Here is a 14,033-nt window from a genome sequence, read left to right as displayed (position 1 = left end):
CGTTATCTGCTGTCCGCTCTGACATTGGATTAACCTTGAGCGCCGTTTTTATTCCGTTGAACACAACTTTTGATCACAAATCAAAAAAGGTAAGACGTAATTATTGTAATATTTTTGAAACCGGATGTTGTTTACTTTCTCTTTTCTGGCTGATAGCTCCAGGAATTCGAGGTCGTACAGTGATGACATTACATGTGTGGAATCTGTGGAGTCTCAGCTTTAAATCGTATATCTTGTTTGTGCAGTTAAGATAGTAATAAGGGCATTTCTACCGTGAGTTCTGTGTAAAAAAGCGTTAGCATTAGTTAGCATTTTTTCGCTCAATGCTAATTCAAAGGCTTGGTATTACTCTTGTGTTTTTTTTAGCTAACAATTGTTCTTATTGTCAGTTAGCGGAGTTTCTTACCTTTAAAAGGGTATGAAACATTAATAGTTTCATAAATGTTAAGAAGCCCTGAGACATAGTCTCGTAAAAAAACGGTGGGAAGGGTCCACTGGGGGGACCCTCGGGCTTAATGAACATAATGAACTTAATGTCAGGTTAATGAACAAACCGATTCCTCATAGTGTCGGTAATGGTCAAAAACGTATAACATTCTTGGAAAAAACAAAAACACAAGACTACAAACACATGCCAGACTGTATGCACACACACACACACACACACACACACACACACACACACACACACACACACACACACACACACACACACACACACACACACACACACACACACACACACACACACACACACACACACACACCACACACACACACACACACACACACACACACACACACACACACACCATGTATACATCACTTCAGGGGACATTACATTGACTTACATGCATTTCCTGGAGACTTATCCTAACCTTAACCATAACCAACACATGCCTAACCCTAAACCTTACCCTTACCCTAACCCTAATCCTAATCCTAACCAAATCTTCACCCTAAAATTAATCATTCCCCTCATGGTGACCTCAATGTTGTCCCCATAAGGGAGGCGAGTCTCCACACGTGACTGTGTAAACAGATGTAGGTCCCCACACGTATAGTAATGCTAGGACACACACACACACACACACACACACACACACACACACACACACACACACACACACACACACACACACACACACACACACACACACACACACACACACACACACACACACACACACACACACACACACACATCGTTTGTTGAAGCAATAACAGATTAGCTCTGTTTCTCCCAGCAGCCCCTCTGTTCAGGAAGTGAGCTGATTGGATGGTTGATGGGGGGTGTGATGAAACTTTGGTCACAGGAGCTAGCTGGTTGGATGGACTGTGTGTGTGTTATTTGTAATGGCACATTACGTGCTGTATTTCCATCGTATATCTTTCAGCTTAGAGAGCGTGTAGCTAGTTTTACGAGGGTGTGTGTGTGTCTGTGTGTCTGTGTGTGTGTTTACTAGTAACAGGAAGCTAGGAGCAGGATGCATCATGAAGGTTTTATAGCCTGCTACAGTAAGCCGCAACAGGCCATGGTAATCATCAAATGTCACACACACACACACACACACACACACACACACACACACACACACACACACACACACACACACACACACACACTCGCGCAATAGTACCTGCACACACATGGCATTACTTAAGTCCTATAAGCATAGTTCCTTCCTTTTCAAAGTACAGTAAAATCTGATCTTATGGTAACACTGCAGTGTGGTATGTGTCGTCTGTCAGATGTATGTTATTTCCTTTCTCCCCTGCTGTGAAACATGTGTAGTTACTGTGCTCTGGCTTATAAGGTTAAGACCAGGCAGAGTGATTAGACTTCAGGGAGGGTGGGTTTGATGGAAGTCAGTGTGAAGGGTAGATTGCGATAACAGGTCACAGTTTCAGAAACAGTTGGAGACTCTGCAGAGCTGCAAGTGAAACACATTACATTTCATATAGCTGGGTGGGTTTCAGGAAACTGTGTTAGCCCAACATCAACTTACATGCTTAGTATCTGCTCTTTCAAATATATTTTCAGTGAGATGGTGTTGGGAGATTCCATGATGATCTACGTATAGGCATATGTCTTGAATTTACATAATAATCTGTGTTATTCAAACAAGGTTTCTTAAAGAGGACATATTTTGCTAGAGAAGCCAAAGATGATCACCTATTATGCAAGATCCACCTTTTCATGTCTCTTCTACATGAACATGTGTCCCCTCTTCTTCATGTCTCTTCTACATCAACATGTGTCCCCTCTTCTTTATGTCTCTTCTACATCAACCTGTGTCCCCTCTTCTTCATGTCTCTTCTACATCAACATGTGTCCCCTCTTCTTCATGTGTCTTCTACATCAACATGTGTCCTCTCTTCTCCATGTCTCTTCTACATCAACATGTGTCCCCTCTTCTTCATGTCTCTTCTACATCAACATGTGTCCCCTCTTCTTCATGTCTCTTCTACATCAACCTGTGTCCCCTCTTCTTCATGTCTCTTCTACATCAACACGTGTCCCCTCTTCTTCATGTCTCTTCTACATCAACACGTGTCCCCTCTTCTTCATGTCTCTTCTACATCAACATGTGTCCCCTCTTCTTCATGTCTCTTCTACATCAACACGTGTCCCCTCTTCTTCATGTCTCTTCTACATCAACACGTGTCCCCTCTTCTTCATGTCTCTTCTACATCAACATGTGTCCCCTCTTCTTCATGTCTCTTCTACATCAACACGTGTCCCCTCTTCTTCATGTCTCTTCTACATCAACATGTGTCCCCTCTTCTTCATGTCTCTTCTACATCAACATGTGTCCCCTCTTCTTCATGTCTCTTCTACATCAACACGTGTCCCCTCTTCTTCATGTCTCTTCTACATCAACATGTATCCCCTCTTCTTCATGTCTCTTCTACATCAACATGTGTCCCCTCTTCTTCATGTCTCTTCTACATCAACATGTGTCCCCTCTTCTTCATGTCTCTTCTACATCAACATGTATCCCCTCTTCTTCATGTCTCTTCTACATCAACATGTGTCCCCTCTTCTTCATGTCTCTTCTACATCAACATGTGTCCCCTCTTCTTCATGTCTCTTCTACATCAACATGTGTCCCCTCTTCTTCATGTCTCTTCTACATCAACATGTGTCCCCTCTTCTTCATGTCTCTTCTACATCAACATGTGTCCCCTCTGTGGAAAGAGACTCTGAAAGTTTCAGGAAAAAAGATTCGCTCTCTATTTGTCCTGATCCATTTCTATAAAAACCTGTCTGAAAATGAGCTGATCAGAATTTGGCCACTTTATGATGTCATAACGATTTGTTGGCTTGTGTAACCATTAGCCAATCACCATTGAGTTCTTTGTAACCAAATCTCTCTCTGAGGGGCGTGGGGAGGGGCTCCTTATTTTCATCTAAAGTAAAAGACAGAGAATCAGCACTTTGGAAACAGGGCTGAAACAGAGGGGATTATGGGTAATGCTGCAATGATCTGTTTGGTGTTTGGAGCCAAACACTTCAGAGACATGTGGTGTTTCTCAATGTCAAGGAAGGCTTCTCCAGAGCCACCATTTCAAGGATGCTACGTCATGGAGTGCCGCCGAAGGATTGTTCCAATGTCCAGGCTCCTTGGAATTCTACCGAGCCCGGCGTCCTTCGTAACGAGAAATGTTGAGGCTGCACATGTGTATCCTCCGCGGCCTTAAAATCCCCACAATGCTTTGCGCACGGACCAATTTCCAAATCTTTGGCGGAAATCGCGCTCCATTTAAGGCGGGGCCTCGCATATGACGCACACCTGTTAGCCTGTTCCACAATTCTTCGTTTTCTGAGGCTAGGAAGGATTCTTGCCTCGCTTCTGAAGGAAGTGACTCAGAAGACTAGTCCTACCAAGGAAGCGTCCTCGACATTGAGAAACACCCACGTTCTGTATACAACTGAGACCTATAATATATTGATGAGAAACAGTATAATAGGGGACCTTTAAAGAGGACATAATGGTGATCATGGTCCAAGTTTATATTTGTATTTAGTGTCTCTACTGGGACACGTCTCCATGCTTTAATGTTCAAAAAGCTCTTATTTTTCTCATACTGCCTCTTTTCACCCTCTGTCTGAAACCAGAGCTCAGTCTGCTCATAAATGTAAATAGTAGTATAGTTATATGTTAACAGGAAATTGGAAAACTCATTGGGAAAAGCATTTAGTTCCCTGTACATTGTTTTTTGGGGGAATGTTGATTAGATGCATTTCTTTGCTTATGTAAAGAATCTTTATGACTGGAGTTTAAACTTTGGCCCTTATTTAATTCAGAAACAGTTGCAGGTTTATTGCATTTGAATGACTTTGAAGTAAAGAAAACGCTGCTTACAAGCAAGAGATTATATTATAACTTGTTTATTCACTCCTCACTCTCCATTCATCCAGTCATGTTATACAAAATATATTTATGTACAAAAATACATTCACCTTTTCACAAGAATAACACAGAAACATAAAAGAAAACAATTTACAGTATAATACAAGACAAGTTAAAGATTAGTGTAAACATTGTCCTCAGTTATTTGATCAAATAGCAAAAAAGTCAAATTCACATTAGAAATATTACAGTTTACTCTTATTGCTTTATGCCAAAAAACACATATATTACCCTACAATTAAATGAGAACCACTGAACAAAGTAGAACAGGAATTATATAACTCATATCAATGTAAACATGGAAATGTAAGGGCTTGAAAAAGCTTGCACAAATGTAATAAACAATAAGTCCCTAATTTATTGTTGTTTGAAGCTGTTGCTGGTTTCCATGCTTGAGATGAAAGCGAGAACAGCAGTAACATCGGTATTTTGTACTACACTATTAACACATGAGTATCTGCTTTTAATCATAAAGGGGATAGACAACATATGTTTCTTATATAGGTTTTGCATTGATTATTGAGCTATTGCTATACACATCTAGATAGAGAGTGAATGCATCAGTACTCTACAGTTACAAGATAATCTCTTGTAAATCTGTGTCACCTCATTTCCTCTCCTGATTACTCCGTTCACTGGCTCAGTCAGAACCAGTCCGCCTTAACAAAACACTCTTTGTTTGCAGTCTAATTGAGTCTTTGGTAAATACAGCACATCGCCTTCCACAATACAATTTGTCTAAGCTTTTTGTTGGCGTGTGTGTGTGTGTGTGTGTGTGTGTGTGTGTGTGTGTGTGTGTGTGTGTGTGTGTGTGTGTGTGTGTGTGTGTGTGTGTGTGTGTGTGTGTGTGTGTGTGTGTGTGTGTGTGTGTGTGTGTGTGTGTGTTTGTGTGTGTTTGTGTTGCCTTAGTTCAAAAGGTCACTCTGCACAAATAAACTTCCCTTAAAGAGGATATGTTATACTAATGTTCAGGTTCATATTTATATTTTGTTCCTCTACTGTGACATGTTTACACGTTTTAATGTTCAAAAAGCTCTTTATTTTTCTCATACTGCCTGTGCTGCAGCACCTCTTTTCACCCTCTGTCTGAAACCAGAGCCCAGTCTGCTCTGATTGGTTAGCTGGCTGGCTCTGTTGTGATTGGTCAACAGCTTAGAGATGTCCCGCCCCTTAGCCCATCACGTACAATGTGTTGGAGCGCTAGCCAATAGAAGCGTGAGTGTTACATAGTGATGTCACTATGTTCTGCAAGTAAACAAAGAAGTCCAATGGAGTAGTTCCAGGAAGGGGGGGGGGGGTGTGTGGGAGATAAACGTTGGGACTGTAGCCTTTGCAGACCATGTACATGCACAAAAACATATATAACACACAACAGGAAAGGGAAAAACCCCTAAAACACAATAGGGCCTCTTTAAATTAGCTTTCTCTCATCTGAACATGTCTAGTAAAGCCCATCGCAGCATTAGATTTATGATAATTGAGATGAAAAAAACATAATCAAAACTTGTAACTATAGGGACAGAGGTGATATAAGCAGTTAGATGCTCTGTTGAGTTTTAGCATTAAAGCTTATTACGATGTTGCTCATATTCACAATTGTGATATTTCATCCCTCACGAGGAATGTGAATCTGTTAGTTGACGAACTGAGCGCCTCCGTGTGGCACCATCTCCGTCACCCCCCACGCCACCACGTTCCCCCTCTGCTCGCAGCCCTGGCCCTCCCGCAAAGCCAGCTGGGTAATTTCCCCCTCTGAAAGCACCCTGTCCCACATGTTCACTCCCGTCATCTTCCCCGCAAACGCCAGCTTGGGATCGAACCCTTCTTCAAACCCGGCCACCCCGCTGCCGCCGCTGGGAGTCAGGGGGCAGCAGCCGTTCCTCTCCTGCCCCAGCTGCAGTGAGCCTCCGTCGGGTATAACGTGTCCTTCGGCGACCCCAGGTGTGGAGGTCACCTTTTTCCCGCCCGCCCACAGCGTCGCCAGGCCCTGCTGGGAGGTCCACGTCCCGCACAGGTGGATCCACTCTGATCCACTCACCACCCCCCGAGCCTCCACCAGGTGAGCCTCTCCTCCGATGGTGAAGAGAGCGGAGGATTGGCCGAGCAGCAGCTGGATCTCATAAGGGTTGCGGCGGTTCCCGTAGGAGAAGAGCACGGTTCTGTTGGAGACGGCGGTCGGCTTCACCCACATGCAGACGGTGAAGGAGGAGACGGACAGAGGGACTTCAGGAATCACAGAGGTGTAGATTCGACGGGAACGCATGGGGAAGAGGAGTGCCATCTCACAACCTAAACAGCAACAAGAGGAGATAGTGTCACTGAATTGGAATCAACAGGAAGAACATCGATTCCTCTCACAGAAAGCAAACTCTTGGTCAGATGATTCCACATTGCTTGAAATGGCATTTAAACATAATTTATAGAACGTTCCTGCACCGCTCTATTATATTTACGAATGTCTCTGCGCAAAATGGATTTGAAATGCTTGTAAAGCCATTTGGTGCACACAAGGTGGCAATCTTGGATACAGAAGTTCAGCTGAAGTTCAGGTGATGAGATCATGAATCAGAGTTTTTTTTCCCCTACCCCCACGAAAACACACACACACTGTGGGTCGTCAGGTTCATGGATTTGTTCTGCTTTGTTTCATTCTCTTTCTGTCCGGTTCTTTCTCTTTTTTATCATTCAAACACTCTTATCTGAACTATGGAAAACTTTTATTTGTTATTCTTTGTACATGAATTACACTGCAAAGCATTTTGTGTATTCCTTGTAGGGGTCCTTCCCAGGTAATTTATCCTCCATTGCAGTGCTTCTCAAACATGTACCACCTTTGAAACATTTTCTCAGCCAAGTACCCCCTGACCGACCCCGAACATTTTTGATCGAAAAAGCCTATACAAATAATTCCAATATAGTGATGTTCCCTCAGTGTGTGATTTATTAACTCCTTCATGCATGCATTTCAACTAACTAAGGATATTTTCATTTTATGCATAAAAAAAAAGAAACGAAAAAAATGTAAACTGATTTTTCAAAGGAGTTTTTCAACTGAAGTAATATCTGTTTAACAAACCAATGAACACAATGATATATTATACAAAACTATAAAATACAATACACAAATTTGACATGTTTATAAGAGGACCCCCTTGGTGGTTCTAGGAATATTTTATATTAAATTGTCTTTTCTATTTAACTTATTGTACTAAGATTATTTTTGTAATCATGCATGGTATTTTTTTAATTAACTTTTTTTCGTTTTGTTTAAATCTCACGTACCCCCTGCAGTACCCCAACGTACCCCTAGGGGTCCGCGTACCCCCATTTGAGAATCACTGCTCCATTGCAAAATCCAATGTTTGTGCATTTGGAATTTATGAGCTCTGTAGGAGGTATGGCAGGAGAAACCTAACCTTCGTCATTTACTTTTTCATCTCTCTCTCCCTCTGCTTGTCCGTCTCTCCTGCTCCCAGTCTCGAGATCCTTATTATTGATGTTACATTAGTCTCAGGTTTCTGCCACTCAGAAAAAAAGAGGTTGAACGTGTTACACATGCTGTGTGTGTGTGTGTGTGTGTGTGTGTGTGTGTGTGTGTGTGTGTGTGTGTGTGTGTGTGTGTGTGTGTGTGTGTGTGTGTGTGTGTGTGTGTGTGTGTGTGTGTGTGTGTGTGTGTGTGTGTGTGTGTGTGTGTGTGTGTGTGTGTGTGTGTGTGTGTGTGTGTGTGTGTGTGTGTGTGTGTGTGTGTGTGTGTGTGTGTGTGTGTGTGTGTGTGTGTGTGTGTGTGTGTGTGTGTGTGTGATGGTTTCCATCTGGTTCTGGTTTTCCTAGATTGCTTTGGTGTGGTTTTTGTAGCGACCGGCTAACGAGTACCCCTCCCTCTGCTCTCTGTATGTAGGCCAGATTCACATTCTGGAATGTAAAGGTGTGTGCATGCTTCAGACGACTGACATGAGTGGTTCCTCACTCAGTGACACTTAACATTATTATTACTTGTTGTTTGGATGGACAGTATACCAGAGTAGTAGCTCTGCTAAAAGAAAAACCATCTCAAAATCGGAGAATATTTGTGCCTACGGTCAGTCCAACAAGACGTCTGTTCTCTCATTTTCTTTCCATGCGTCTATTGGCTTGCATTATTATCCTTAAGCGTCTAATACTAAAATCAAAGGCAAATGCTGAAGGCAGATCTTAAAGATTGATGGACGAAGTCTGACTGAGCTAAAGGTTTGACCCAATTAGTTTTTTATCTTGTGTGAGGACAAAATGTGGGTATAAAAACTGTTCAACAAACAGAAATACATTATAGCGCTGACCCTATTCCTGCCCTCTATCCCATCCTCTCTACTTGTGACTTGACTGTATCGACGCAGACTAATGTCAGTCAGTGAAAGGAAAAGGATATGTTAGGATAACATGCCTGGAGACAGACAGGATAAGTGGAAAAGCTGTAAATAACACAAGCTGCATGATTAGACGTTCAGAAGCAACTTGACCTGAATGTGTCAAAACAGACGAGAAAAATGAAGATGGAATGTTTTGTTGTAGAGGTAATGACAGACACACAGATTGTAGGATGGATATCTCACCTGCGGGTAGTTGTCTTTGCCTCGATGACCTCAGAACCTCCCCCAGTTCCTCCCTCGTCTGCTGCAGCGCGGCCAGAAAGCCGTCCAGAGCCCCCTCTCGGGATGGGACCTGTTGCTCCTGGTTCCCTGCTGCCTCTGGGAGCTTGGATACCGTCTTAACATCCATCCCCATCCCAGCTCGTGGGCCGTTCCTGAGGCAACTGTGCTCCATCTTGGCGAGTCGGGTAGCGTGTAGGAGTGTTGCGGAGAGGAGCTGCTGCAGCCTCCCATCGAGGTGGTCGGATGTCCCGGCAGAATTCCTGGCAGAAGTCTGATCTCTGGATTTGAAGCGCTCCATTGTTTCTTTGAGGCGGCCCTCCAGCTGCAGGGCCATCCTTCTTCCTGCCGCCTCCACCGCAACCCCACAGGAACCGCCATACTGGGCTACAAACCTGACCAGAAGAACCAGTAAAACAAGAGTGAACCTCTCGAATGTATCATTCTCCGTAACCAAGGGTCATTATGCACTAAATCTTATCTCTAAACCATTGAGATTTAAAGAAAGCAGATACATTCAGGATACTTGTCGAGTACTCTTCTAGAAACAGGATACATTCAGGATACTTGTCGAGTACTCTTCTAGAAACAGGATACATTCAGGATACTTGTCGAGTACTCTTCTAGAAACAGGATACATTCAGGATACTTGTCGAGTACTCTTCTAGAAACAGGATACATTCAGAATAATTGTACTCTGCTAGAAATCGGCTCCTGAGCTGTTCATATTTCTGCTGAGTCAAATCATTTTATTAGCTTAACTTGTGCAGCTATCAAAAAAACTAATTAATGATCGTAACAACTCGCACCTCTGATCCCTCTGTCCAAACCAACCTGAGCATTTGCCCGCGCAGCGACTCCATCTCCACCTTGATGATGTCGTCTGCGTACTGCAGCATCATGTTCTCCCTCATCTGACTGTTCTCCAGCATCAAGAAGAGTTTGTCCCATTTGGTCAGGTCCCGAGAACTGCAAGGGACTGCAGTGGGCGTGGCTGGATAGAGGGATAGTAAAAAGAGAGAAAGGTTAAGATATTGAAACCGAACATAGCGTCACATATGCCTTATTGAGTACTGGTACATCCAGTCAGAGCACAAGTGCCGTTACTCTGCATAGCATCGCCAGCATTATCGACTTTTAGGAAGCTAGCTAAGATTCCCTAGCGACAACAAGGTTCAAAGCTACAAAAGGTGAATAGCAACTATGTAGAGAAGGATTTTTGTTGTTGTTGCAACAACTGCAATATTAGAAAGAATATTGATGGTGCAACACGATGATATGTACAAACGACTATCACTGGGTTACGTTGATACTGAAAAAAACGCTTCTTTCCCCAATGCCCCATCTTCCCCGTCCCTTGCCCGCCCGTGGATAATAATAGCACAGTTCTTCAACGACGATTCCACTCCTAAAGCATTCCCCTGTCCTTGGGTTTAAAAACGAGAGTAATGCACTTTATTACACAATTGTATGTAGTTATTTTCCAGATGCTCGGGCAGGTGTTGCTTGCACATTATTATCATCTCTCGAGCTCTGACAGGAATGTCAAGGTCCAACATGTTTTGGTTTACTGGAAGAGAAGAGATCCTGCAGGATGTTTAGTCCCAGAGAACAGCAGGTAAAAGGAAGAGTTAAGATGGGGACACGGGAGGAAGTGAGGATGTTGGTGAAGAGATAAGAACGTGAGAAAGAAGGAGCACACTTTGCTCCTTGCCTGAAGGGAAGGACGTTTCTTTGACTGAATTGTAAAGGAAGTAGCTGCTGGGAGCTGGGGAGAGATAAAGCAGCCTGGGGAGTGGGGATATGTGTCACACACACTGTTCTGATTAACATTTTTACCTCACACACTCTGTTTATACCTGCAGACGTTTTCTAGAGCGGTTTCATCACAGGACTGCAGGATTTGTTTTTGGGTGCCTGTCCCCGAAGGTTCAAAGTCATTTCGACAGAAGTGTTCGTGCACTCTGCTCCCTCTGACTTACAAAACGAAAAGCGCAGGTCTGTCAGGATTATGAAGGATTTTGATGGGTCTGGGGGGAGTAGAGAGTACATGGGCTTAGCCTTTTGACCTCCTTAGTTTGAAGGCGTATAACAACTATTATGCTACTGTATCTCTTATTTTGAATTGATTACTTATTGCAATGCAGGATTATACCTGTTTAGTTATATTTCTTTACTAGTTTCCACTTCTGTCATGAATGCATTGCAGGAATGAATCTGGACACCATGCGTTGGATGCACACATGTACATTACAACATGCAGTGGAAAAACAGACACATGGAAAATGACTTAGTAGAAGTTCAACCTGTGCCCTCCTTTCGCCTCCTTTTAGTCTTTTTTATCGCCCACATGTTTAGCCAGGCATTTTTAAATTATTTCATGACCCTTCTTACGTTGCTCCCATTGGTTTATATTCCACTAAGAAATGTAGATATTTAACCGTTAACTGGGCAAACACATATTTATACTGTGTAACATTACTTTATTGGTATTTTCTACACCATACGCCCCCCTATTACACCATAAGTACCCCGTATTACTGCTTTCATATTTCTCCTTTTATTACACCCATAATTGTGGTTATTTATTTTGGTGTAACACGGGTTAAAGGTGGGGTAGGTAAGATTGAGAAACCGGCTCGAGATACACTTTTTGTTATATTCCATGGAATGCTCTTAACATCCCGACAGCAATGAATATCTGAAGTGCTTTGACAAAAAATCCATAAAAAATGTCATCTGTGGAAGCCGTGGCGCTGTAAAAAGCAAGACCAATCATCTGAGCCGGCCCGGGTAAAATGATTGTATTTTCAAATTCTAGCGCACTCTCCAAAATTACCTACCCCACCTTTAAGGTTCAGCAGGTAGGAACTAAAGTGATTTAACAGTTGCGTGTTTCTTTGTTTTCTTCCTTCTTGCCACCACCTATTCTTGCTTTGGCAGAAACAACCTCTTTAAGTTTTTCTTCATGTGCTTTTATTTTCCTATTCTCAGTGGTGTGTTAAAGGCTCTCACTTGCCCAGAGCAGAGTTTTGCTGCCTGTAATTACACCTCCTGCCAGCTTTAAAACCACAAACAAATGTAAAGTTTGAGGGGCCCGTACAAACACTTTCTCCTTCGTGTACACACTTGAAAACATTCTTTCCTCTCACAAAAAGGGGATGCTTTCCAAAACAGTGGAGAGAGTGTTTCATAATGCTATACTGAGATTACAGAGCAGCCACTCATGCTGTTATATCTGCGGCTCGAGCTTTAAAAAAACCTTTCTGGCTCAGCATATTCTTTGATACTGCCAACAGTCTGTGTGATCGACAGTCAGGCTACATGTAACCAGTTCACGTAATCACCATACAAATAAAATATTGCCTTACAGTTGCATACAAAAAAATGTAATCAGATTTCTTTTACAAAAACAATTAAATTACCAAAAATAGTGGAATACAAGCAGGATTAAAATGTTAGTCAAAACAAAACATATAGTGTTTGTTGTAAAAGGATCAGATTGTATTTCTTCACTGTTCTGTAGGCTAATACTTTAAGTGTGAATCGATACGCCCACGTGTTCATACAGGTAACTAGCCATTGTAACTGTCTGTATCTCTCCTATTCTGCAACCTGCTAAACTCCTCTATTTACCCTCCATCTATCCTTTTTTTTATCTCTCTGCCATATAGTTAATTTTTTACTTAAATCTCAATGACAACTGACGTTCTTCTAACCACTCAGTTTTAATGCTCTTATAATATATGTGTGGCATCATTTTCAGTCTAAGGAGCGTGTGAAATGTTGACTCCCACTGTGGTTATTAATGATAAATGGAGGATGCATCCTATTGTCCTGAGCTCACCTTTCACACGACCCCAATGCCTGAATCCTCCAAGAAATCAACCCATGCTCCATTATTAAATTAAACTCCAACCATGTCCATGTGGGAGTCCTAACCTGATCACACACACACACACACACACACACACACACACACACACACACACACACACACACACACGCGCGCGGTTTAACACTTACGTTCTGGTGTTTCGCCATCGCCGATTTCATTGTAGAAGGTGTCAGTGTAGTTGACCTCAAAATCATCCTCGTACGTGAAAACCAGACACACACACGCCGACAGCACACACACTGCCTGGGGGAGCGTCCACCGAAACATGCTGAGTGAATGTGTGTGAATGAGTGAGAGTGAATCAGTGTGTTAAGTTTCAGCTCTTCCTAACTGCTTGTCGATGTATGTGTGTGTGTGTGTGTGTGTGTGTCTGCTGCTTCTCCCTGTCTCTCACCTTCTGCAGCTCAGCAGGTCCACAGCTCTCTTTTCTACCCCCTCACTCTCTCACACTGTGTTTGTCCCTCCTCCCTTATGACTCTCCCCTCTCCCCCTCTCTCTTGTTAAATGCTGAGCAATCCTTTGGCAGGAGGCCTGGCAGTGTATGTACTTCAACCAGAGAGAGGGGCTGCATGCTACACACACACACACACACACACACACACACACACACACACACACACACACACACACACACACACACACACACACACACACACACACACACCCACACACACCCACCCTCTGGTAAGATGTCACAATGAATGTACGTATACAAATTGATGATGTATCCGTTATTAGATTACATTAGATAAGATTAGTGTTCTTGACAGCCACATCATCCTGCTTATTACACATCTACATCCTCAATAAGCCAATGTCTTTACCACAATATTGATCTTAAAAGGATCATATTGCTTCTGCTTAAACAAAATAGCCCATTCCACTGTGTACCAGCGGCTGGAACTAAAGCAATAGCAAAGTAACTTAAAGTGACGGCAGCACTGACAGAGGTTTTCAGTAACTGTCTGTTCACATTATCTTTGCCATTAACCAGTCTTTAAACACAGGCGGAGTCCATACCGTGTTCCTGTTAGTGTTTACTTCCTGTCTGTCTGTCTTCTTCTGCTGTTCCCTTTAGTGTTGACTTCCTGT

At 42.8% G+C, this 14,033-nt stretch overlaps 2 protein-coding genes across 2 annotated transcripts in view; one reads left to right on the top strand and one right to left on the bottom strand.

Annotated features, from left to right (window-relative positions):
- Nucleotides 1-14,033, top strand: part of veph1 (ventricular zone expressed PH domain-containing 1) — a 108,193-nt gene that overhangs the window by 27,708 nt on the left and 66,452 nt on the right. The gene's annotated exons all lie outside the window — the stretch shown is intronic.
- ptx3a (pentraxin 3, long a) lies at nt 4,381-13,368 on the bottom strand. Its single transcript, XM_034097450.2, has 4 exons — nt 13,070-13,368; nt 9,878-10,037; nt 9,008-9,438; nt 4,381-6,707 (listed from the first exon to the last, which is right to left on the bottom strand). Exons 1-4 carry the CDS (start codon nt 13,206-13,208, stop codon nt 6,052-6,054), a joined length of 1,386 nt encoding a protein of 461 aa, XP_033953341.1. The 5' UTR covers nt 13,209-13,368; the 3' UTR covers nt 4,381-6,051.

Source organism: Pseudochaenichthys georgianus, chromosome 13 (assembly GCF_902827115.2).
Source record: "Pseudochaenichthys georgianus chromosome 13, fPseGeo1.2, whole genome shotgun sequence".
NCBI lineage: Eukaryota > Metazoa > Chordata > Actinopteri > Perciformes > Channichthyidae > Pseudochaenichthys > Pseudochaenichthys georgianus.
Note: the sequence above shows the minus strand (reverse complement) of the source record. Positions and strands in the feature narration are given on the sequence as shown.